Source organism: Protopterus annectens, chromosome 9.part0 (genome assembly GCF_019279795.1).
Source record: "Protopterus annectens isolate FY-2018-M chromosome 9.part0, PAN1.0, whole genome shotgun sequence".
Classification (NCBI taxonomy): Eukaryota; Metazoa; Chordata; order Ceratodontiformes; family Protopteridae; genus Protopterus; species Protopterus annectens.
This window is the reverse complement of record NC_056743.1, coordinates 54,505,432-54,532,943: the sequence shown is the minus strand read 5'-3', so window position 1 is coordinate 54,532,943 and position 27,512 is coordinate 54,505,432. Positions and strand designations below refer to the sequence as shown.

Sequence of the window (27,512 nt, the reverse complement as noted above, 5' to 3'; positions counted from 1 at the left end):
AGCAGTTTGAATTTCATGCCTACTTCTTGACATTCCCTGAATACTGGAATATATTTACTCATATTCTCCCTGGTGTACAATGAATAATCATTCTCCACAAGCACTCTGCTGTCTCCCACTTTTAGTACTTCTTTCTGCCACTGTTTTGTCAGAATCAACTCTTTCTGCTGGTAGGATTGCATCTTTACTATTAAAGGTCTAGGATGCATTCTCATAGTCAGGTTTGGAGCATACATACCATGTGCCCTTTTAATTAACAACTCCTGCTGTGGAATACCAGTCTAGCTGTTTATTTGTGCTTTCATAAAATTAATACAGTCTGTTCCTTCCAGCTTCTCTGGTACAGTAGAAAATCTCAGGTTTTCCTTACATGTTCCATCCTTTAATTCTTTTATTTTTTTAATCATTTCATCTTGAGCAGTCTAATATTCAGCCAAATTTTTCTTCATTTTGACCTCTGATTTTTGCAGTTTTTTCACCTCATCTGAATATCTCTTTAAAGCTTCTTTTATTTTTTCAGCTTTTTGTTATTTGAGTTGATCTATTCCATTAGTGTTTTGTTTATTATAATCAGGTCTGTCTGCAGTTGTCTTATACTTTCTTCTAGGTTACTGGAAGTCATGTCTGGAGCTTCCACAGCTTTTTGCTGAACAGCTGCAGTACTTTTTCCAGTCCTTGTTTTTTCCTCACCTTTTATAGCTGATTTTCTTTCAGGTCCTCTGTATTTTTTTTCCTGTGGCATCCAGGCACTGCACTTTACTGGCTTTTCTGCTAAGTTTCTGTATTCACACTGGGAGAGTTAGAATTAAGCTATTACTCAATGAGCAGCCATCTTGGAAGTCCCATTCTCTGATTACCTACTTAATCCAATTCAGAGTCACAGGGGAGCTAGAGTCTATCCATACACGCAGACATTGCAATGCAGACAAATGTTGTGAGTTTATCACAGGATGTGGCACACACAGCACACATGCACTCACACACACACAGACACACACACACACACACACGCACACACGCACACGCACACACACACACACACACACACACACGCACACACACACACACACACACACACACACACACACACACACACACACACACACACACATGAAAGCACGCGTACACACAGATCCTGTGGATAAATTTGAGTATCACAAGTTCGACTACAACATCTCTCTGGTTAATAAGAAAAAAAAACAGAACAGCAGGTGAAACCAAATTATGAGGCAGCAGTATAAAATAAATGTTAGTCTAGCTTATATATCTGTACACAAGTCCTGTAAGGTATAGCTGAAAAAAGGAGGAGGTAGAGAGCAATCAGAATTGAACAATTGTAAATCACGCTGTCAGCAAGCTACATAGGATTCTTAACAGTACAATAATCTGCACCATTTAGTACGTTTGAAGATGGTGATTTAGATAAACATGGTGGTATGCACTGGTGAAAGAATGAAGAAAAAACAGAAGTCCAATCATCTCAACCTTAAAAAACATGCTTAGTATAAAAAACAGTGTAAAAAAACAAAGCTTTCAGGTTACACAGACTCTTTCTCAATGTATAAATCAATAGTTTAACATAATAAATAGCATCTATATTTATATCATAGGTCAGCCTATCAAAGAACAGCTACTTCATCACATGTTATAAGAATTAATTAGTTCCGTTATGGAATTTAAAGTGCTGAGTATCAATATATAGGTATAGTCTATTCATATAACATCCTACAATACACAGATTTTTTTTAGAAAATATACGTTATTATGTTACAGCACTACATAAGATTATAACAGACAAAAAGGTAAAAAGTCATTAAAAGCATTACAAAGTTATTATAAATAAAATTATAAAATTACAATTTTCATTATAACAGCCCGGATCTTTCTATTTAAGAAAATTATGCTGGTTTTTCAAAACTGGTTTAATACTGTTCTTAATATTAAGCCCTGGTGTGATATCAGCCCTATAGAAATGTATTCAATTAAATTCTGCATCTTCAGTCCTATTGGTAAGATCTCCCTCTTTTATCGACATGCAACTTTTGTAAAATTCTAAATCTAAATGCGTGTTGATTACTGTGTTGTGCTATATGTTTATAAAGTGCATTTGTATCAACTTTTGTATGGATCCAAGAGAAATGAAATGCTATTCTATCCTTAAACTTCTGTTTTGTCTTTTCTATGTAAGAACATTTATATTATATACAGTTAGCAAGATAAATAATATTTTCAGTATTACATGTAGCAAAGACTGTAAACATAAATTTTTGATTTGTAATTGGGTGCAAAAAATAATTATCTGAATTAATATATCTACAGAAGACACAATTTTAATAAAGGGACAGTAGTCTTTTTAACAAATGTAGAACGAGTGTCCTTTTGAACAGGACAGAAGTCCTTATAACATAAATATTGCTTCAAGTTATTCTCGTTCTTATATATAGTGTGTGGTTTATCACTAACCAGCTTGTTAATTTCATTATCAGAACTCAGGATAGCCCAATTTCTTTCTATTATCTCTCTAATTTGTGAGGTTTGTTGATTATACTTAGTAACATAGGCTAAAGACCAATTAATTTACTTTTCTGCCTTCTAGGGTTCATGTCATTACCAGAAAGGTAGGGCTTACCCAAACCTTCTCATTCTGAAGTGGCTGCATGCATATTAGTTTCTATTATCTCAAAATTATAACCTCTCGGATGAAAATCACCTGCCATACTATTCATTTCACTTAGAAATCCAACATCAGAAGTGTTGAGCTTGCTTGCTCTTAAGAATTGACTCTTAACCACAGTTTTATGTGTCTCAGGTGCACTGTTAGCATGAACCTATCTTGTAGTTTGTACATTTTCCCTATAAATAGATGTTTTAAAAGTACAATCTGCATAAGTAATATTTATATATAAAAAGTTAACACTGTCATCAGAATAATATAGCTCAAAATCAAGGAAATTTGTAGTCATATGTAGCTGATTTACAAATATTTCGAGGGTCTCTATGTTTCTAATTGAAATAAGAAAAATATCATCGACAAAACCCTTGTAAAATGCTACATTATTATTGTGAAATTCGATACTTGGACCATTATTATTATGTACATATAACTCCTCCCACCTAGCTAGCACCAAATTAGCATAACTATCCACTATGAGAGTACCCATTACAACTATCAATTGCTGATGGAAAAAAATCTTCATGAAACATAAAAATGCTGTTACTTAGAATGATATCTAACATAGAACAGATGAGTTCTACTTAAGAAGCAGCAAACTCACTATGGATACATAGGAATACTCTCTAATGAACTGAATCCCCTTCTGATTTGGAATAACTGTAAATTGGGATTTTATATCCATTGTAACCAAAATAATTTTATCTAATATTCATCCCTTAGTCCAAATATTTAAAAAAAAAATCATTAGTGACTTTAATATAACTTTTACTATATGACAATAGCTCATGCAATTGGTTCCCTAAGTATTTTGATTAGGCAGTGGTAGTCCACTGGCTACCAGAGACTATTGGTCTCATTGGAGGGGTATTCAAATTCTTATGAATTTTTGGTAAGCCGTATATGATTGGAGTTATTGGATTTGCTACCAAAAGACAGCTATATGTCTCTGGAGCTATAGAACATTCCATTAGTATTCCATTCCAGTTGGTAGTTGCAATGAGAGACAGATGGCAACAGTTAACACAACACCCTGACCCCATGTAGAAAATGGGGAAAGGGGGTTTGATGACAATGATGATGGCGGTAATGACTGCAGCAGGTCAGCTATGCTATTGTTTGAGTCCCCACAGCCACTGCTGCTGGTGTCATGGTCAGTTGCTAATATTAGCATGTCTGTGCTCCATGCCACTCATGTGAGAGTGTCTGCCTCAGGTGAAACAGTGACAATCTCAGTATCAAAACCAATTCCAATAACTAACTGATGTTCTGTTTGCTCTTCTCCCTCACTGGATGTTACCTTCAGTTCTGACATCAAAATTGTTGTGTCTACCCACAGTGCTGAGGAGCAACCTATCACCATTTCTTCACACTCTCACAAAATAATTTCTGTAGTGACTATGCAACCTACATAGAAGGATGCATGCAAGTGCACATCAGTACACATGTATGCAACACACACACACAATAATACACACACTACGTCATCCACACATATACACATACACACACACACACACACACACACACACACACACACACACACACACACACACACACACACACACACACACAGTCCAGTCATTGTGCAACAATAGCTGCAACTGCTGCACAGTATCATATGTTAAGTTGTACAGTTGCTGCACAGTAGCATATGTTAAGGTGCACAGCTGCTGCACAGTATCATATGTTAAGGTGCACAGCTGCTGCACAGTAGCATATGTTAAGGTGCACATCTGCTGCACAGTATCACATGATAAGGTGCACAGCTGCTGCACAGTAGCACATGTTAAGATGCACAGCTGCTGCACAGTATCATATGTTAAGGTGCACAGCTGCTGCACAGTATCATATGTTAAGGCGCACAGCTGCTGCACAGTAGCATATGTTAAGGTGCACAGCTGCTGCACAGTAGCATATGTTAAGGTGCACAGTAGCATATGTTAAGGTGCACAGCTGCTGCACAGTAGCATATGTTAAGGTGCACAGCTGCTGCACAGTATCATATGTTAAGGTGCACAGCTGCTGCACAGTAGCATATGTTAAGGTGCACAGCTGCTGCACAGTATCATATGTTAAGGTGCACAGCTGCTGCACAGTATCATATGTTAAGGTGCACAGCTGCTGCACAGTATCATATGTTAAGGTGCACAGTTGCTACACTCTATCATACACTAATTAGCAGAACTGCTCTACAATATCACAACTCCAGTAATGTGAGTGCTACATAATATTATACAATAAAGAATACAACCTCTACACAGTATCATATGTTAAGGTGCACAACTGCTAAATTGTATCATATGTTGAGATGCACAACTGCTACACTGTGTCATACACTAAGCAGCACATCTGCTATACAGTAGCATACACTAAGCAACAGAACTGCCATACAATGTCACACAACTAGCCATACAATAGCCACATAATATCACATAACAAAATTACAATTGCTACACAGCATCAGACATCAAACAGCACAAATGTTACTCAGTTTCATATGTTAGGCAGTATAGATACTACAGTATCATACAGTAAGTGGTGCAGCTGCTACACAATGTCATGTAACAAGCAGTATAACTGGTCCACAGCATCACACATCAAGCAGTACAGTTGTTGCATACTGCTACATGAAGTGGTACAACTGTAACAAAATATACAGCAAGCAATAAAATGTTGCACAGTATTACATAATAAGCAGTATAAATGTTACATACTATTATACATTAAGTGGGGTAGCACAGTGATGCAGTGGATAGTACACACAAGTAAGAGGTTCCTGGGTTCAATTATCATCTGGTGTGCATTCTATGTGGAGTCTGCATGCCCTCCTTGTTTTCGTTTTTCTGGGTGCTCCAATTTCCTTCCACATTCCAAAGACATGTAGTAGATGGACTGAACAAACTGGCCATAGAAGTGAGTGTGCATGCGAGAGCATGATGTAGAAGAACAGCCATGGCAGGGCTAGCCACCTGGTGGTGTAAACTTGGTCCTGGTTTATTGTCACTGTTGAAGTAACACCCCAACCCCATGTGCAAAAATGGGAAAAAGGGGTTTTGGATGGATGGATGGACTGCTATACAACATCATACAACAAGTAGTACAACTGCTACATAGTATTACATAACAAGCAGTACAATTTTTTAAAATTACTATACATTAAGTGGTATGACAACTACACAATGTCATACAACAAGCAGTACAACAACTGCTAAATAGTACTGCCCATACCTGTGTGCACAGAGATGTCCTGATTCTGCTGGTCTGCACTGCTATGTCCATTAGGTTCCTCCACTGGTGCAGGCAGGGTAGTGGCATGCTGAGACCCCGAACTAGACTGCTGTATGGGACTTCCAGAGGTACCTGTGGAGAGAGAATCACATATTGAGTACTGAGCATCTTGTGTAGCAATGCTGTGTCATTTTTACATGACTGGGTACCGATTGGCTCACATAGCTGGGTACAAACAGCACTGACTGGAGCAAATTCATACTGATGGCTGATACAGCCAATGTACTACAGCACTGGTTCCAATAACATGCAAAGGGGCAAATCTTATGCGATACAGAGACCCACAAGTAGCCTGGTCTACAGCATGTAAACGGATATAGTACATGGAAAATAACACAATAAATCTATCTTGTCTGTCCTTTTAAGTGCCTTAACATTCTATCTGCCCTATACCTCTGCCTTCCCCTTGTCTTTTTACCACTTGTCCACTTCTTGAATGTTGAATATCTCTATGGATTCCCTTCCATCACCCATTCTTGACGTCCATTCTGTGGTTCTACAACCTGCTCTGTGCAAAAGTACTTTGAAAATCCACAGAGTAGTTAGTTTCTACAATCTGTTGCCCTTACCTCTCCCTTCTCCCTTTGTGCTTCCTGTTTAGAATGACTCCTTCACATCCCCATGACATGATCTTCTGCACCAATATCATACCCCCCTAATTTTCTAACACAAGTGAGAACAGCTTTAGCTTCTCTAACCTCTGGTCATATTTCTTCTCCTCCATCCCATGGATTGTTAAGGTATGTTTCCGTTGAATTCCTTCCAATAACCTAAAGCTTCTTAATGTACATGGCCTCCAGAACAACATGCAGTATACAAAGGGTGGTCTGACTGAGACCATCTCCACTTTATTGTTACAATCTCTTCCCAGAAGATGTAATTTATCATTCTGTCAACAACCCCATATCCTTTTCCTGCACACTTAATGAAACACTGGGAACATCAGTTTGCATCCCCTCAAATATGGTGTCTACCTCCAAGTGCTATAACAAAACAATAGGTAGTCCTCATCTGATGTGTAGTATAAGAAACAACTAATTCCTCCACCATTAGCCACATCAGCTAAAATTAGAGCTTGCACTTCTTTGTGGCATAGGTAGACATGTCAGTGAGCTACCAAAGGCAGGCCTTTTTCACCTGTGAGATATTACCAACTACAATGGTATCAGCACTCCACTCCATCCAAAGGAATTCCCCTTACTGATCTCATTCCTTCCTTCCCATTAAAACAGGGCTTGTTTGTGATCCCTTATGGCCTCCGTGAAGGCACAACTCACTTCACATTCAAAGACATCAGTCCTTTGAACCATGGCCAGAGCTGCCTGAACTGGTGGCATGATGTACCACTGGGTACAGCGAATCATGTTATCACTGCACGTTGACAGCCATTGGATACCCTATGAATGACATTGGAGATTGAGCAGAATGTAAACATAGAACACCCTTCCTACAATTGTGGTAGCATACCTGGTGAGGCAGGTGACACACACATGGCACACTATCAACACCTACCAAGGACAAATGCTGGCAGTCCATTATTATTAGGTTGTTGGCAGCATCCTCTCTATAATAAGAATGTGCCAGGAATGTTACAGGCTTGTGAGGAATATGATTCAGGTGAAAATCTAAGGTGATACTGCACGGGTCTATATTATAAACTCGAATGCTTACCTTATCGAATCCCTAAACGTCAACCCCTCCTCATCGAACTGCATAAACACCAAATGCCCTAAACAGCGAAATTCAAAATGTCGAACTATCATACTTGGCTCACACCACCGCCCGCTACATACTACCTACACAAACAAACTAAATAAACCACATACATACACTAAGCAAAACCCTACTTCTAACCTTAAACTAAACCCTACTTCTAACCCTACACTAAATCTTACATATACCTCCATGTATGCACTTAACTTACCCACACCCTAAGCCTAAGGTCCGTAACTATCACACACTTACCTTAAAAAGCTAAACCCAAACAAACTAAATAATCCACACACATATACTTAATAAAACCTTACACTAAATGTAACATACATTACAATCTATGCACTTACCTTAACCTGCACCCTAACCCTAAGGTCCGTAACTATCACACAATTACCTTACGGAGCTATACCACAGAAGGCCAACCATGACAATTTGACATTTCCAGTTTCGCTCTTCTGGACATTTGATGTTTTCGCGTTTCAATAAGGACGGGTCGACATTTAGGGATTCGATAAGGTAAGCATTTGGGTTTGTAATATACGGCCTACTGCACTGCTGACAGGCTGCCTGACAAACTCAGTAAATCACAGTTTCTGCAGCACAGCTGACACATCTCCTAGTGCAGTCCATACTACTTATGATGCATATCATAGCCCTTGTGTCAGCACCACGTATATGATGCCTATCACACCCATTGTGTCAGCACTGTGTAGGTGAGGCCTATCACACCTGTTGTGTCAGTGCTATGTATGTGATGCCTATCAAACCCATTGTGTCAGTGCTGTGTATGTGATGCCTATCACACCTGTTGTATCAGTGCTGTGTATGTGATGCCTATCACACCTGTTGTGTTCATAGGTTCATAGGTTCATAGGTTTATACTAGGCTATTTGCCCTAAGGCATTTATAAACCTAGCCCAAAGTTTTGTGGCTTACGCCACCCCTTATGTTAAAAAATATTGTGCCCATTAGTTTGTTTTGCCTCTGTCCAGCAGTGACACAGAGATGATTCCCGGGGTAAACCTATGATCTCCCATCCACCGGTCAAGATTTCTCTTGAACAGAGCCAGCGAGGTGCTCTGCCTCACATGGACCGGGATTTTATTCCACAGCATAGGGAGTCTCTGAGTGACAAATCTATCCCTCCAGCATGTCTTATTTATATCTGTGCTAAGGTTTAAGTCGCTTGCTCTAGTGGATCTGGTAGATTTGGATTTTTTGAGGTGGAGCATGTCCATTAATTCCGGGTTGGACATGGCCTTGTATGTCAGGCACAGGTCACCTCTGAGCAGACGGTATGCGACTGAATAGAGCTGGAGTTTCTTCAGTCTGGCAGCATATGACAGATTTTGGAATCCCTTTATCCTTTTGGTGAGGAACTTTTGGGGTCTCTCCAATTGCTGCAGGTGTCGGGTGAGATACATCCCGAATGGGGCATTGTACTCGATCATTGGTCTGATAAGTGAAGAGTACAGGGGAACAATGACCTCACTTGATCTGGATGTGAATCCCTTCATGATCAGGTGGTCAATGTAGAAGGTCTTTCTAACCACTTTAGCAATGTGAGTGTCAAAAGAAAGGCCACGGTCAACCTGGGTCCCCAGGTCCCTGATAACCTCTTCTGTGCTTAGTGGATTGCCACCTATATGGTAGCTTGGGGTTACCTTGTTTTTCCCAAAGGGTATGATATACATTTTTTGGCATTTAACTTCAGGCCATGGCTCTGGCACCAGCTATCAGTTTCCGTGAGACCCCTCTGAAGGATATCTGTGTCTGATGTACTTTCCACTATGGCGCCCAGTTTGCAGTCATCTGCAAACTTTGTCAGCCATAGTCCTCCTATGTTTGCCTGTACTTCTGAGAAGTAGATGCCGAACAACAGGGGGCCAAGGACTGAGCCCTGTGGGACACCACTTGTGACCGGCTTGGAGTCTGACATGGTGCCAGCAACTCTGACCCTGTGGGTTCTGTCCTTTAGCCAGTTTGCAACCCATCTTGTGACATATGGGTTTACATTTAAGCTGGTAAGTTTCTCTATAATACCTGAGTGGGGTATTGTGTCGAAAGCTTTTGCAAGGTCAAGGTAGGCTGTATGGACTGCCTTTCCTCATCAATGGCCTTGGTGACTGTTTCAAGAAGTCGACCAAGTTCAAAAGGCATGATCTGCCCTTGACAAAGCCAAACTGGGTCGGGTCCAATGTCTGCAAGTCCCCTATGTCTTTGTTTATGAGTTCCATTATGATCCTCTCCATAGCTTTGCAGACCAGGCTTGTTAAGCTTATGGGGCGGTAATTACCAGGGTCCGTGAGGCACCGCCTTTGTGGAGTGGGACCACAGTTGCCGTGACGCCACTCCTTGGGCACGTATCCTGTGGTAAGGCTAAGATTAAACAGCTGCCTTATGTGCGGGTTTAGTTCCTCATTGAGTTCGTGTAGCACACAGCCGGGGACACCATCCGTCCCATTGATGCTGTGTTTTTAGCTTTAGAGAGAGCAGCTTTTACCTGCACATTTGAGATGTCTGGGAGGCTACACTCGCTGGGATAGTTATCTCTCCTTTGGGGGACAGGGGTGAAGTTTGCACTGAACCTGTCCGCCAGTATGTTGGCAATGTCTGTGGGTTCAGTGATTTTTGTATCATTTTGGACTAATTCTGAGCATATCTGGGAGATTCCTCCCAGGTTTCTAACATAGCTGAAGAAGGCCTTATGATTGTCTTTTGAATCTATGGCAATTTTTCTCTCAAAGTTGGCCTTGGATGATTTTATGAGTGCTCGTATTTTTTACTAATAATGATCAAGGGTGTCTTCTCTTTTATGGATTTTGCTCTATCATGTAACAGCTTTCTCCTCTTATTGTAAAGTTTGTTTATGGCTGGGGTCCACCAGACTGGACGTTTGCCCTTGGTGGAAAGAGTCTTGGTTTTATTAGGGATTGCCTGATCCATGCAGTCCTGGAGGTGTTCGAGAAGGCATTTGTAAGGGCTTCCGCAGCTTGGGTTGTGGTTTCCACTGGCTCGGGGCCTTGAAGGATACCACACCAGTCTTGAGTAGTGTGAAGTTTGCTTTAGAGAAGTTCTTCACTGTGGTCTTTTTGTTTGGGGTGGGGCGGATGTGAATTTCCAGTGAGATTAGTTTATGATCTGATCTCACCAATGAGGGATATACTTCCGTGTGGAGCATTTTGTCCCCATGTTTGTGATGATGAGATCTAGTATATTTTCTCCTCTTGTGGGAACGGTGACTAGTTGTTCCATGGCATTTGAATTTATGAACTCCAGGAACCTTTGGGCTAAAAAGTTGGGGCTTGAGTAATGTTCCCAGTCTATATTCGGTAGTTGAAGTCACCCAATATAATGGTGTTTGGAGATACATTTATACCCTCCAGTGTCTTCAGGAAGGCTGTGTGGGGTTCCTGAGTTTGAGAGGGTGGCCTGTAGCATGCTACAAATTGTAGAGCAGTTTTGCCTATGGTTAATTGCACCTGGATGGTTTCCGATGCTTGTGCATTGCCACCAACCTGGAGGTGTGGGTATCCTTGATGAATATGGATACCCCTCCTTTTGTGGTGTGGTCCAGGTTTTGGGTCCGAACGCATGATATGAGGTAAAACCTGATAGTGCCGGGGTGCTCTCAGGAGCCTTGAACCAGGTTTCAGTTACAGCACAGACATCGATGTTCTCCATACTGAGAAGGGCCTCGAGTGCGTGCATTTTGAGATTTAGACTTCTGGCATTGAGCAGCATTACCCTTAGTTTCTTCCCATTTTTGTTTTCTAGGGTGGTAGGTTTAGAATTTGAGCCTTGCCTAAAAAAGGCACTATGGGGGTGGCAAGAGCCTTAGCCAATATCCGGAATCCCAGGGGTGACAGGTGCAAGCCGTCCCTTGCGAAGCAGCGTGGCTTGTCAAGCATGTCATCCCAGGCAGACAGACACTTGTCAGCACTGTGTATATGATGCCTATCACTCCCGTTGTGTCAGTGCTGTGTATGTGATGCCTATCTCTCCTGTTGTGTTAGCGCTGTGTATCTAATGCCTATCATACCTGCTGTGCCAGCAGTGTGTATCAGATGCCTATCACACCTGTTGTGTCAGTGCTGTACATGTGATGCCTATCACACCTGTTGTGTCAGCGCTGTGTATGTGATGCCTATCACACTCAATGTGTCAGTGCTATGTATGTGATGCCTATCACAACTGTTGTGTCAGTGCTGTGTATGTGATGCATATTACACCCATTGTGTCTGCACTGTGTATGTGATGTCTATCACATCTGTTGTGTCAGCGCTATGTATGTAATGCCTATCACACCCATTTTGTCAGTGCTGTGTATGTGATGCCTATCACACCTGTTGTGTCAGTGCTGTGTATGGGATGCCTATCACACCTGTTCTGTCAGCGCTGTATATGTGATGCCTATCACACTCATTGTGTCAGTGCTATGTATGTGATGCCTATCACACCTGTTGTGTCAGTGCTGTGTATGTGATGCATATCACACCCATTTGTCAGCACTGTGTATATGATGCCTATCACTCCCGTTGTGTCAGTGCTGTGTATGTGATGCCTATCTCTCCTGTTGTGTTAGCGCTGTGTATCTAATACCTATCATACCTGTTGTGCCAGCAGTGTGTATCAGATGCCTATCACACCTGTTGTGTCAGCACTGTGTATGTCATGCTTATTACACGTGTTCTGTCAGTGCTGTGTATGTGATGCCTATCACACATATTGTGTCAGTGCTGTGTGTGTGATACCTAACACACCCACTGTTTCAGTGCAGTGTATGTGATGCCTATCACTCCTGTTGTGTCAGCACTGTGTATGTGATGTCTATCACACCTGTTGTGTCAGCACTGTTTATGTGAGCCTATCACACCTGTTGTGTCAGTGCTGTGTATGTGATGCCTATCACACCCCTTGTGTCAGTGCTGCATATGTGATGCCTATCACACCTGCTGTGTCAGTGCAGTGTATGTGATGCCTATAATACCTGTTGTCAGTGTTGCGTATGTGATGTCTATCACACCCACTGTGTCAGCTCTGTGTATGTGTTGCCTATCACTCCCATTGTGTCAGCACTGTGTATGTCATGCCTATCACACCTGTTGTGTCAGCGCTGCTTATGTTGCCTATCACACCTGTTGTGTCAGTGCTGTGTATGGGATGCTTAGCAAACCCACTGTTTCAGTGCTGTGTATATAATGCCTATTACATCTCCTGTGTCAGCGCTGTGTATGAGACACCTATCACACCTGTTGTGTCACAGCTGTGTATGTGATGCCTATCACACCTGTTGTGTCAGTGCTTTGTATGTGATGCCTATCACACCTGTTGCGTCAGCGCTGTGTATGTGATGCTTATCAAACCTGTTGTGTCAGTGCTTTGTATGTGATGTCTATCACACCTGCTGTGTCAGCGCTGCTTATGCTGCCTATCACACCTGTTGTGTCAGTGCTGTGTATGGGATGCTTAGCAAACCCACTGTTTCAGTGCTGTGTATATAATGCCTATTACATCTCCTGTGTCAGCGCTGTGTATGAGACACCTATCACACCTGTTGTGTCACAGCTGTGTATGTGATGCCTATCACACCTGTTGTGTCAGTGCTTTGTATGTGATGTCTATTACACCTGTTGTGTCAGCTCTGTGTATGTGATGCCTATCACACCCATTGTGTCAGTGCTGTGCATGGGATGCCTATCACACCTGTTGTGTCAGTGCTATGTTCATAGGTTCATATGTTGGTACTAGGCTATCGGCCCTAGGGCCTATGCAAGCCTAGCCATAACAATTCCCTGGATATTTCTTCCCACAATATTTACTTCTCCAGGCCCCTGTCTAGCAGGGCAGCTGACATGATCCCTGGGGTGAATTTCCTATCTCCCATCCAATCATCAAGGTTCCTTTTGAAGAGGTCCAAAGAGACGCTCTGCTTGATATGTATGGGCAGTCTATTCCAGAGTATGGGGAATCTCTGGGTCAGGACCTATCCCTCCAGCATGTTTTGTTCATTGTGATGACAAGGTTTAGATCCCTGGAGCATGTGGCTCTGAGGGATTGGGATTTCTTTAAGTGGAGCATGTCCAACAGCTCAGGGTTTGACATGGCCTTGTATGTTAAGCAGAGATCGCCTCTGAGTAGACGATATGCCACAGAGTATAGCTGGAGTTTTTTTAGAAGGTCAGTATATGGCATCTGCTTTTGGCCTGTGATTCTTTTAGTGAGGTATTATGTATGTGATGCCTATCACACCTGTTGTCAGTGCTGTGTATGTGATGTCTATCACACCCACTGTGTCAGCTCTGTGTATGTGATGCCTACCAAACCTCTTGTGTCAGATTTGTGTATGTGATGCTTATCACACCTGTTGTGTCAGCACTGTGTATGTGATGCCTATCATATCTATTGTGTCAGCGCTGTGTATGGGATGCCTATCACACCTGTTTTGTCAGTGCTGTGTATGTGATGCCCATCATACTGGTTGTGTCAACACTCTGTTTGTAATCCTTAACAAACCAGTTGTATCAGTGCTGTATATTGGATGCATATCACACTTGTGTCAGTGCTGTGTATGTGATGTCTATCACACATGTTGTGTCAGTGCTGTGTATGTGATGCCTATCACACCTGTTGTGTTAGCGCTGTGTATGGGATGTCAATATGTCAATCACACCCATTGTGTCAGTGCTGTGTCTGTGACATGTATCACACCTGTTGTGTCAGTGCTGTGTATGTGATGCCTATCACATCTGTTTTGTCAGCGCTGTGTATGTGATGCTTATCACACCTGCTGTGTCAGTCTTGTGTATGTGATGCCTATCACACCTACTGTGTCAGTGCTGTGTAAGTGATGCCTATCACACCTGTTGTGTCAGTTCTGTGTATGTAATGCCTATCACACCTGTTGTGTCAGTGCTGTGTATGGGATGCCTATCACACCCATTGTGTCAGTGCTGTGTATGGGATGCCAATCACACCTGTCATGTCAGTGCTGTGTATGTGATGCCTATCACACCCCTTGTGTCAGTGCTGTGTATGGGATGCCTATCACACGTGTTGTGTCAGTGCTGTGTATGTGATGCCTATCACACTTGTTGTGTTAGCGCTGTGTATGGGATGTCAATATGTCAATCACACCCATTGTGTCAGCGCTGTGTCTGTGACACATATCACACCTGTTGTATCAGTGCTGTGTATGTGATGCTTATCACATCTGTTGTGTCAGCGCTGTGTATGTGATGCCTATCACACCTGTTGTGTCAGTGCTGTGTATGTGATGCCTATCATATCTGTTGTGTCAGCACTGTGTAAGTGATGCCTATCACACCTGTTGTGTCAGTTTTGTGTATGTGATGCCTATCACACCCACTGTGTCAGCTCTGTGTACGTGATGCCTATTACACCTGCTGTGTCAGTGCTGTGTACGTGATGCCTATCACACGCATTGTGTCAGTGCTGTGTATGTGATGCCTATCACACCTGTTCTGTCAGTGCTGTGTATGTGATGCCTATCACACCCACTGTGTCAGCGCTGTGTATGTGATGCCTATCACACCCACTATGCCAGCTCTGTGTATGTGATGCCTATCACAGCTGTTCTGTCAGTGCTGTGTATGTGATGCCTATCACACCTGTTCTGTCAGTGCTGTGTATGTGATGCCTATCACACCCATTGTGTCAGCGCTGTGTAAGTAATGCCTATCACACCTGTTGTGTCAGTGCTGTGTATGAGATGCCTATCACACCCATTGTGTCAGTGCTGTGTATGTGATACCTATCACACCTGCTGTGTCAGCTCTGTGTATGTGATGCCTATCACACCTGTTGTGTCAGTGCTGTGTATGTGATGCCTATCACACCCCTTGTGTCAGTGCTGTGTATGAGATGCCTATCACACCTGTTGTGTCAACTCTGTGTATGTGATGCTTATCACACCTGTTGTGTCACCACTGTGTATGTGATGTCTATCACACCCATTGTGTCAGCGCTGTGTATGGGATGTCTATCACACCTGTTTTGTCAGTGCTGTGTATGTGATGCACATAACACTGGTTGTGCCAACACTGTTTATAATTCTTAACAAAACAGTTGTGTCAGCACTGTGTAGGTGATGCATATCACACCTGTTGTGTCAGTACTGTGTACGTGATGCATATCACACCCATTGTGTCAGTGCTGTGTATGTGATGACTATCACATCTGCTGTGTCAGTGCTGTGTACATGATGACTATCACACCCATTGTGTCAGTGCTGTGCATGGGATGCCTATCACGCCTGTTGTGTCAACTCTGTGTATGTGATGCTTATCACACCTGTTGTGTTAGCGATGTGTATGCGATGCCTATCACACCCACTGTGTCAGCACTGTGTATGTGATGCCTATCACACCCACAATGTCAGCTCTGTGTATGTGATGCCTATCACAGCTGTTGTGTCAGCGCTGTGTATGTGATGCCTATCACACCTGTTCTGTCAGTGCTGTGTATGTGATGCCCATAACACTGGTTGTGTCAACACTGTTTGTAATGCTTAACAAACCAGTTGTGTCAGCACTGTGTAGGTGATGCATATCACACCTGTTGTGTCAGTGCAGTGTATGTGATGCCTATCATACCTGTCCTGTCAGTGCTGTGTATGGGATGTCTATCACAGCTGTTGTGTCAGTGCTGTGTATGTAATGCCTATCACACCTGTTGTGTCAGTGCTGTGTATGGGATGCCTATCACACCCATTGTGTCAGTGCTGTGTATGTGATGCCTATCACACCTGTTGTGTCAGTGCTGTGTATGGGATGCCTATCACACCCATTGTGTCAGTGCTGTGTATGGGATGCCTATCACACCCATTGTGTCAGTGCTGTGTATGGGATGCCAATCAGACCTGTCATGTCAGTGCTGTGTATGTGATGCCTATCACACCCATTGTGTCAGCGCTGTGTATCTAATGCCTATCACACCTGTTGTGTCAGTGCTGTGTATGGGATGCCTATCATACCCACTGTGTCAGTGCTGTGTATGTGATACCTATCACACCTGCTGTGTCAGCTCTGTGTATGTGATGCCTATCACACCTGTTGTGTCAGTGCTGTGTACGTGATGCCTATCATACCCCTTGTGTCAGTGCTGTGTATGGGATGCCTATCACACCTGTTGTGGCAACTCTGTGTATGTGATGCTTATCACACCTGTTGTGTCACCACTGTGTATGTGATGTCTATCACACCCATTGTGTCAGCGCTGTATATGGGATGTCTGTCACACCTGTTTTGTCAGTGCTGTGTATGTGATGCCCATAACACTGGTTGTGTCAACACTGTGTTTGTAATGCTTAACAAACCAGTTGTGTCAGCAGTGTGTAGGTGATGCATATCACACCTGTTGTGTCAGTGCTGTGTATGTGATGCCTATCATACCTGTCCTGTCAGTGCTGTGTATGTGATGCCTATCACACCTGTTGTGTCAGTGCTGTGTATGTGATGTCTATTGCACCCACTGTGTCAGCTCTGTGTACGTGATGCCTATCACACACATTGAGTCAGTGCTATGTATGTGATGCCTATTAGATCTGGTGTGTCAGCGCTATGTATCAGATGCCAATCACACATATTGTGTCAACATTGTATATGTGATGCTTATCCCACCTGTTCTGTCAGTGCTGTGAATGTGATGCATATCATACCCGTTGTGTCAGTGCTGTGTATGTGATGCCTATCACACCCATTGTGTGAGCACTGTGTATGTGATGCATATCACAACTATTGTGTCAGCACTGTGTATGGGATGCCTATTACACCTGTTGTGTCAGTGCTGTGTATGGGATGCCTATCACACCCATTGCGTGAGCACTGTGTATGTGATGCATATCACAACTATTGTGTCAGCACTGTGTATGTGATGCCTATCACACCCATTGTGTCAGCACTGGTATGGGATGCCTATCACACCTACTGTGTCAGAGCTGTGCATGTGATGCCTATCACAGCTATTGTGTCAGCACTGGTATGTGATGCCTATCACACCTGTTGTGTCAGCACTGTGTATGTGATGCCTATCACACCCATTGTGTCAGCACTGGTATGTGATGCCTACCACACCCATTGTGTCAAGTCTGTGTATCAGATGCCTATCACACCCATTGTGTCAGCTCTGTGTATATGATGCCTATCACACTGGTTGTGTTAGTGGTTTGTATGTGATGCTTATCACAGCTGTTGTGCCAGTACTGTGTATGTGATGCCTATCACACCTGTTGTGCCAGTACTGTGTATGTGATGCCTATCACACCTATTGTGTGAGTGCTGTACACGTGCTCTGATTCAATTTTAAATGTGCAGTGTATTACGTATTACCAATGCCTGTAAAAGTCCTGTCATATCTCAATGTACTGGCAGAAGCTGTAGAAATTTACACATATTCTGCAGTCCATATCTCTCAACCTCTTAGTGCAAGAATTCTAGATAAAGCAAAAAATAATGGGAGACAATGGTACAAAATGATGGACAATTTTTAAATTTTGCTCTTGTAAATATAGAAGGTTGCTAGCAGGTTTTACATTAGCATACATTGTCTAAAGTATATGAAGACTAAAACATACTGCAGTATGGCCTTGTAGTTCAGGGGTTAGAGCAATGGCCTTGTAAACCATGAGCCCTGAGTTCAAATCTCATCAAGACATCTACTTGAACTTTAATCACTCTAACGTGTGGAGCAGTGTTCAGGTACTTGAAATTGCCTTGAGAAAGTAGTTTTTTTTAAGTTCTTTTGTGGTAACATGCAATCCTTTTGTGTTCTTACATTAAGAGGACTGGGAAGTCCATCTAGTGACAGTATGTGGTTGCCTGGTCTATCTGAGTTGGGAAACACATAAGAAAACTGTATTTATTTATTTATTTTATTTATTTATTTTACATGTGTTAACTGGGAGAGTCCAACTGGATATATGTCTATTTTCAGTGGAGGCCTGGGAAGAAAAGCTCCAGAGCAGTAAAATCATTAACAAGAGAAAGACATGTTAAACAAAATGTTCATTAGACAATATATAGAGTATACAATTTTGACACCTAGTAGAAGTATAGTACATATAAGAGAGTTAAGCAGAGGGTGTATTTGCTAACATTCACAGGCTGCATTAATATATACATGTTATAGAGGTGTTTAACAGCAAGTATGACAGGAAGATAGTGTAGATAACTTCCATAGCTCATTTCTACACAAGAGAACATGTTATGTCCTTTAAGTTTCTTTACAGTGTTCAGTGATACTATTACCCTATGCAGACATCCCAAAAGCAGTAGATAAGCTGTTACTCTAGTAGCTGGAGACAAAGACATTTAAGTTATTATCCAGGGGTAGTACAGGTACATAATCTGTGATTCAGGAAGAGTGTTTTGAGTAGTTTTTTGAATTGTGAGGTGGAGTTGTTATTTATTATGTGGCATGGAAGGCAGTTCCAGATTTTAGAGATGAAGTGGCTATAAATGGATCTAGGGTTGGGAGGGTGGCCTAATGGTTAAGATGTTTGCCTTACAAACACAAGGTGCAGGGTTTGAGTCTCACAAGGGATAATTGGCTAGGCTTACAATGGCTTGCAAGGGCAGTTAGCCTAGTACTAACCTATGAACCTATGAACCTATTAACCTACCTGCCTCATTTTTAAAGTTTGTTACCTTAAGGAGGTGTTGGGTACTTGATCTCAGGGATCTGGTAGTGGTGTAAGGCTGGAGTAGTGGCTGCAGGGCTGGTGTATTGCCTAGATGATGCAGTATTTTGTGAGCAAGTGCTAGTTGGTTGACTTGAAGGGTCAAGGGGAGTTCTAGCCAGTTGAGTTTTTTTGAGGCTTTCACAATGGTTGGTTCTAGAAGGTGATCCTGTGACAAAATCTGGCTATTTTATTGTAGCAGCCATCTAGTTTGTTGAGCTCAGTTTTTCGGAGATTGGTAAGCATGGGGGAGACGTAAAGTAGGGTTGATAGGAGGTGTGTCCTGGCTGTGGTAACCTTAGAGTGACTGGTGAGAAACTGCTGTTGCGATAGAGTAGACCCATTTTTCTGTGGACTCATTTTATGGTCTGGGAAATATAAATGTCAAATCTAAGGCAATTGTCAATTTTGAGGCCTAGCAGTTTGACGTGACTGCTGGGTGTGATGGTGGTGTTGTTATGAGAGGAGAATGAAAAGTTAGATGAGGAGGGTGGAGCTCTATGAGGGCTGAAAAGGAGTAATTTAGTTTTGGCTGGGTTTAGAATGAGGTTTTGGTTGGTGATCCATGTTTCTGCCAGGGAAAAGCATTCTTGTGTTAGGGAGGAGAGTTGGCTGCACAGATGATGGTGGTATCATCTGTGTATTGGATTATTGAGCCTTTGGGTATGGTGGATGGTAGTTGATAAGTAAATAGGGTGAAGAGTAGAGTTCCCAGGATGGAGCCTTGGGGTACCCCTAGGGAGACTGGCAGTAAGGGAGAGAGCTGATGTTGCTATTTTACAGATGTTGTCTACCATCTAGGTAGCTCATAAACCAAGAAACAGTAGAGAAGCTAAGATTTAGGGTGGTTAGTGTATGAAGCAGTTTTTCATGGTTGACCATGTCAAAGGCTTTGGATAAGTCTAGGAGAGTTGCAGATACTAACAGTCCATTGTTTCTGTGGTTATTGATGGTATTTGTGTATGAAGTAAGTGCGGTGGTGGTGCTATGGAAGGGTCTGAAACCATGTTGCTGAGTGGATAGTAATTTGTTTTCTAAGAGGTACTTCATCAGTTGCTTGTGGACAACCTTCTCTAGAAGTTTTGATGGGGGGGGGTAGTATAGCTATGGACCGATAGTTACTAAGTTCTAGAGAGGTACCCTCTTTGTGCAGTGGAGTAATATGTGATACCTTCCAAAGCTGGGGTACTTTGCACTCTGAGATAGATCTGTTTATTAATATGGAGACAGGTTAGGCTTTTGCTTCAGCTGCTAGTTGCAGATATTTGGGAGGTACATTATCGGCGGCTGTAGAGGCTGGACTAAGTTTTTGGAGTAATTTTTGTATGATTTTGGTTGGCACTGGGTTGAAGGTGAAGATGGGGTAACAGAGATTTGTTTTAGGTGAAGAGGGTGTTTTAGTTGGGGATGGGTTGTTGGGGCTTAGTAGGTTGTTAGCTAGGTTTTGGATGGTTTCTGTGAAGAATTTGTTGAGCTAAGTGGAGATGTTGTCATTGTTGTTCTCTATTTTGGGGGTGGGGGTGGTTGTTTTTCCTGGTTGCAGTACAGTGTTGACAGCAGCCCAGAACCTTTTTAGGTTGTTGATATATTTATTCTGCATATTTTGATAGTAGGAGATTTTGTCTATTTTAATGAGTTATTTGACTTTGTTACGTAACTGACGGTATGTTTGTCTATTTGGGATTTGCTTTTATGATAGATTGTCCATGCTTTGTTCCTATCTCGGAGTAATGTTTTAGTATTTAAAGTTAGCCAAGGTGCATGTTTAGTTCTGATTCTTGTAGTCCTGGGGGGGGGGGCATGGTGGTTGAGTATGTTAATGAAAGTGGTGTTGAAGTATGGTACTGCTTCATCAAAGTCTAAAGTTTTTATAGGGGGTCCTGTTACATAGTTTTAGGTCATTATTGAAGTTGAGTTGGTTGAAGTGTTTTCTTCTCCTACATTCCCTGACAGTTTCTTGGGTCAGTTGGAGAATTTTGCATCTTATTAGAAATGTAGCTAGGTGGTCGTTGAGGGCATCTGGCAGGCAGCCAGCGTGAGATATATGGGAAGAATGAGATACTAGTATCCAGTCTAGTATAGATTGGTGTTTGGTTATTTTGTCTGTTCTGGTGGGGGAAGTTATTAGTTGGGTTAGTCCATGTAGGTTGATGTGGGAGATAGGGTTTAGACTGGAGTAGTTGTCCCATTCAATATTAAGGTCGCCTAATAGGATGTTTTCTTGGGGAAGGGTGTTGTTTATCCATTCTAGTAGTTTTTCTGTGATGGGAATATTGTTCCCTGGGGGGATGTAGCATCCTATAATGTTGATGTGTTAATGTGGGTTAAGTTTCAGTAAGCCATGAATTTAGTTGTTTGTTATTCAGTTGCACTTGAGAGTCCTTTTTGCTGTGCTTTTACAATGGAAAGTCCAGGATCATCCATCTTGTGGCAGAAGGTGTTTACCTGGTCTCTCTGAGTTGAGAAGCACCCCAGGAGAGCTCAAAATGTAGTAATTTATTAACCAAATGGCACAGAAGCCAGTTTTTAGCTTTTTCTGTTTGCTATAAATTAAGCACGTTTTGATCTGAGCTGCTCACTGAACAGTGGTGGTTGGAAGTGCCCTGTGCAGAATCTAGTGCTTAGACAGTAAAATGTACCTGTAAAACTATATTACAACTGTAACCAGTTACACAATGAAGTACTGTGCAGAGTTAAGCTTAGAGTAGCGAGTCTGTGCATCGAGCGGCACTAATACCATATCCTAACATCTGCCCTTAATCCTAGAAACTACCCCAGGAGACCTCTGTAAAATCCATTCCTTAAGCCACAACAGACTACCTTACTACAGGTCTGGACAACATGGACAGGCAAGTTCCAAGTGTCTCTGTGGCCAGCTAGGTAGACTGGAACATCCTGAGACAATGTAGTAATTGTCTTGTGTTCTCATACAATCATTTAATCCTTAAAGAAACAGTATGTGAGAGATGTGCATATACAAATTCCTTAGAGACAAAAATCCCGGTTACAAATAATGTTGTGAAGACCACACACACTACATCCTTCATGTAAACCATTCACCACACACACACGCACACACATGCGCACACACACACACACACACACACACACACACACACACACACACACACACACACACACACACAAAAAGCATCCTCCACAGATACTATTCACCACGCACTCTACATTCTCCACATATACTGCTCACCTCACACACAAATACACACACTACATCATCCACACATACATACATACCACTCACCACACACACACACACACACACACACACACACACACACACACACACACACACACACACACACACACACACACACACACACACATTACATCCTCCACACATACTGCTGACTGCACACACACACACACACACACACACACACACACACACACACACACACACACACACACACACACACACACACACACACACACACTCACACACACACACACACACACACACACACACACACACACACACACACACACACACACACACACACACACACACACACACACACACAAACTACATCCTTCATAGTGTTCACCACACACACACACACACACACACACACACACACACACACACACACACTACATCATCCACACATACATACATACAGCTCACCACACACACAAGCACAGACACAGACACACACACACACACACACACACACACACACACACACACACACACGCAAACACACATGCGCATGCATGCACACACACACAGATCATTTTATAATGAGACACTTAAAAGAAACCTTCCCAAACATCACAGACCCCCTAAGCCTACAAAGAGTTCCCTAAAGCACACATTAAAAACTACAAACACTGCACATAAGCCTACACCCAATAGTCCCACAAGATCAAAGCCCATAAGGCAAGCAAACACTTTTGCCAGGACTCTTGCCATAGAAGATTCCATTGTCTGGCTCACAAATTCCCCAATTTCCAGGCTAGACAAGGAGAAGATAGTGGTGGGTTGCATATCTAGAGTGAGGGCCTGCAGTTTCATGCATACTCTCAAGTCACTGCACCACAGGTACCAATATGGTTCTATCACAGTCCACGTGGGTGTAAATGACCTGAATCATACCTCACTGGAGTATATGAAAAAAGACATTATGGAACTCTCTCTGAATATGTGTCATAATTCTGTCAATAATAATAAATTTAAAAGTCGCTGTCGTATGAGAAATAGTGTGTTTATATAAAGCATTGGTCAAATATTTATAATATTTACAAATCTAAAAACAAGCATATATGGCTCTCTGGGAGCAATGTTGAATTTTCTGAAACCCAGATAACTTCTACTAATAATGTTATTAATATTTCATCAGCTGTTTTGTCCGAATCTGATTATGTGATACTTAATAAAGGTTTAAACTTTATCCCTGGATTCTTTGTTTCGGAAGACACTTTTGTTGAGGATTTGTATGCATTCTGTAGATTTATGGGACATAGATCCTTTAAAATAGGTTGGCATAAATTGTTAAATAAAAAAGAAAAATCATGGATTGTGAAACTGGTGGGATTATTTCCACCTGGTTTAAATGAACAGTTATAATTGTTTAATTAATGATGAATTACTGTATTTTGGTTTTGTATATAATTAGGTGGCTGAACAGACTGACTTACACACTGAAAAAGGCCATTGGTCCGAAACCAGTTTGTTTTTCATGTTGTTACACATAAAAGATTTTTATCTCCAGTTGGGTGCTGGCTTTTTGTGATTGCCTGTCTCGTTTCTGAGCCTGGGCACCTGCCGTCCTTGCAGAGGTCTCAGCTGCGGTTGTTCCTGTATGCCTCTTTCTGCTGGTGGCATCCACTAGAGTGAGAGCTTCTGTGTTCAGCTCTCTTTGGGATTTATATTTTCGGTGGCTATATTTGCTTAATAGTGGAACATTATTGTCAACCTACTTTAATTATTGGCGTTCGTACATTTTCAATCATGAATGAAAAGTCTTTGGGGCTTCAATGCTGTTTGGAGTTCAAGGTTCTTGATATTTAGTGAAATGTTTTGGAAAGCGACCGACGCCTTTGTGTCTTGAAAGGATTTACATCTAGGAATGTGTTATAATTTCTTCATGGACATGATTCTAATTCATTGGTAACTACATATTCTTATTATTACCTGTGGAAGTGATTGGTGGCCATTTTTTGTGTTTGAAGGCTGTTTTTGGATGATGGTTTACTCCTTGCCCTTTCTACAGTCATTAAAAGCTGCGGTCCAATATAAATTGTTGGTGTTCATGAGAAAGTGATTTCCACAGTCTTTAAATTTATGGTACAGCTTCTAGGAATATATAAATCTATGGACTTTATAAAATAATTATGTGCATACATACAAGAAGCCGTTTATAGCTTTGCTTTGTTTTTTTCTAATAAACATACCAAGTTATAACTTTTGGAAGTTCATTTTTTTGGGTATAGGCCATTAATTGAAGATTGGGATTGGTTTGTGTGCTAATATGACAAGTCCTAATGGCCAAATGTGAGGAGGAAGGGCTTCATGCTTATAACGGTCATCTTTAGACAAGGTGACTTTTGGGCCTGTTTCAGTTATTACAAGGGTCAGAAGAGGTGAATACTGTCTGTTCTTCACAATTTGGATTACTTTTGAGTGATGTTTGTGACAGCAATATGTTCTAATTGCTTTAAACATTGGAAGAGGTGAATACCATTCTGATTTTGGTGTGTGCTGAAGGCTTGAACGTCGCCTATGCCTAAAAGCCAGATAAAGCCATTGTGTGTTCTTTTTACATCGAAAGAGGTGAATACCATCTGAGTTATTGCTTAATGTTCTTTCCAACAGCTGGTTGATTTGGGTTTTTTCATTTTTGACATTCTAAGACACTTTTGTTTGGCCCATACCCTTAAATAATAATTCTGACTTTTTATTTGGCGTCACTGTCTATTTTTTATGGACAATAAGAACCTTTTTGGACAAGCAATAGACATTTACTATTTGGTGAAACTGTCTGGTTTTCTACGGGCAGTAAGAACTTTTCTGGGACAAAAAGAAAGACAATTTGTTTCATTTCATATTTTCTGTTTTGAATTGTATTTAATATATGCATTAATTATATAAATTGATGCTGAAAAACATACAATTTCTTGGGGGCTTGGGTTAGTGACATATTAACATGGGATTGTGTCATACATTGTTTGACTGACCACTCATCTGTTTAGTATTTGGGTGCTGGTGTTTGTTAATCTATTGCATATTTTTGACAGTTATATAGTTATTTTTGGTCCCATATGTTACAAACTAATGTTTGAACAATAGGGTTTTGTAATCAATGTGTTAGTTAAATAGTTTTACTGTCAACATTTTGCATTTTCCAACATGGATCTAACTACTATTCTGAAGTGGTTGTCAGCAGACAAAGAAAACATTCAAGTATTTGGGATTGGGAATATACATAATACAATTAAGCCGCAGTGGTGCAGCGTTAGTGTTGTCGCCTCACAGCATAAGGCTCTCCCGTTTGATTCTCGGTTGGAGTGCCTTCTGTGATGAGTCTGCATGTCCTCCCTGCAGTTGAGTGGTGATCGAAAGACATGTGTGAATGGGCGTGCCTTCGTTGAAGGTTGGGCATTGAGCTGGCACCTTGGCACCGTGAAAATCTACTGCCAATCATTAGCGGACCGGGGTTCCGCTGTGGTGACCCCTAACCAGGAAAAGCCGAAGGAACAACAACAACAACAATATACATAATACAATTGATCAGACAGAGTATAGTACAGATACAGTATGTGTCTCTACTTTTGACCAGCTTAGTAAACACATGAAAAATCTTAGATCATGTTTTCGGCACTTAAGGCTTTTTAAAGCCTATTTGGAGAAATATATCACCCGAAGTGGCTTGATAATTTGTATAAAACCTTTAGCTGGCCAACCTGATGACACATTACTTACATCTTGGGCTGAAATTCAGCAAAAAGCCTCCATACAGTTTGTTAAAACTTTACATGAGTTTTATGAAGGTAGAATAGACACATATATACCTGAGGTTACTCAAATTTGTGAAAAGGCTAAATATTTTCAGAGTGCACCAACCTATAAACAATGTTTTGATAAATTAAGGGAAGAGTTGCTCCAGTTTGAACAGGATTTAAAAGACAGGAAAATTCAGAAGTTTTGCAGGGATTTGAGGGACTGTAAACTGGGGGAAGCCCTTTGAACATGTAAAAAGTACTAAAAATGTTAGATTTGTCCAAAAGGAGTCATTGTTGATGGGTCAAAAGAGAAAAAGAAATAAGTCCATTTTGAAAAAATCTATTAGTGACACTTCTGGTGAGGATTCACCCTCTTATACTGACACAGAAACTGACAGACAGCAGACTTCACCAGCTAGTAAGAAATCTTGTAATATTGAACAAGGTAAATCTTCACATAATTTTGATTCAGTCCCTTTATCCATAACAAAAGGAGGAGGGGGCAGGAAACACAAATCTAAAAACAAGCATATATGGCTCTCTGGAAGCAATGTTGAACTTTCTGAAACCCAGATAACTTCTACTAATAATGTTATTAATATTTCATCAGCTGTTTTGTCCGAATCTGACTATGTGATACTTAAAGGTTTAAAGGTTATCCCTGGGTTCTTTGTTTCGGAAGACACTTTTGTTGAGGATTTGTATGCATGCTGTAGATTGCTTAACCTTAAATTACATTTTCAGGATACTGAATGGGGCATTGAACATAATGAGCGCAGTGGTTTCAAGTTTCATAAGTCAACCTTTGTTCCACCCATGAATAAAAATGTGGAGGTGTTTCAAAAATGTATATTAAAAGAATTGCATTTTGGTTTGAATTGTGAAAAACACATTTTCCTTCTAATTTGTCATCAAGGACAAGGGATGCTTTAGTAAGGTTAAGAAATAACAAGAATATTGTTATTATTCAAGCAGATAAAGGTGGAGCAACAGTTGTAATGAATAAATCTATGTATGTTGAGGAAGCTAACAGACAGCTACAAGATGTGAGATTTTACACTTGTATGCCCTGTGATCCCACAGTCAGTTTTAAAAATGAAATAAATACTTTTTTGGAATCTGCAGTTAGCGAAGGTATAACAGATAAACGTACAATGTTTCATTTAAAAGTTA

General features: G+C 41.4%; 1 protein-coding gene across 1 annotated transcript in view; it reads right to left on the bottom strand.

Annotated features, from left to right (window-relative positions):
* The window catches only part of LOC122810494 (neuron navigator 2-like), a 2,968,645-nt gene that overhangs the window by 2,207,109 nt on the left and 734,024 nt on the right, over window positions 1–27,512 (bottom strand). Inside the window, exon 11 of the mRNA XM_044082075.1 lies at window positions 5,903–6,034. Within this exon, the coding sequence (XP_043938010.1) occupies window positions 5,903–6,034 (132 nt within the window). The remainder of the gene's footprint in view (window positions 1–5,902; window positions 6,035–27,512) is intronic.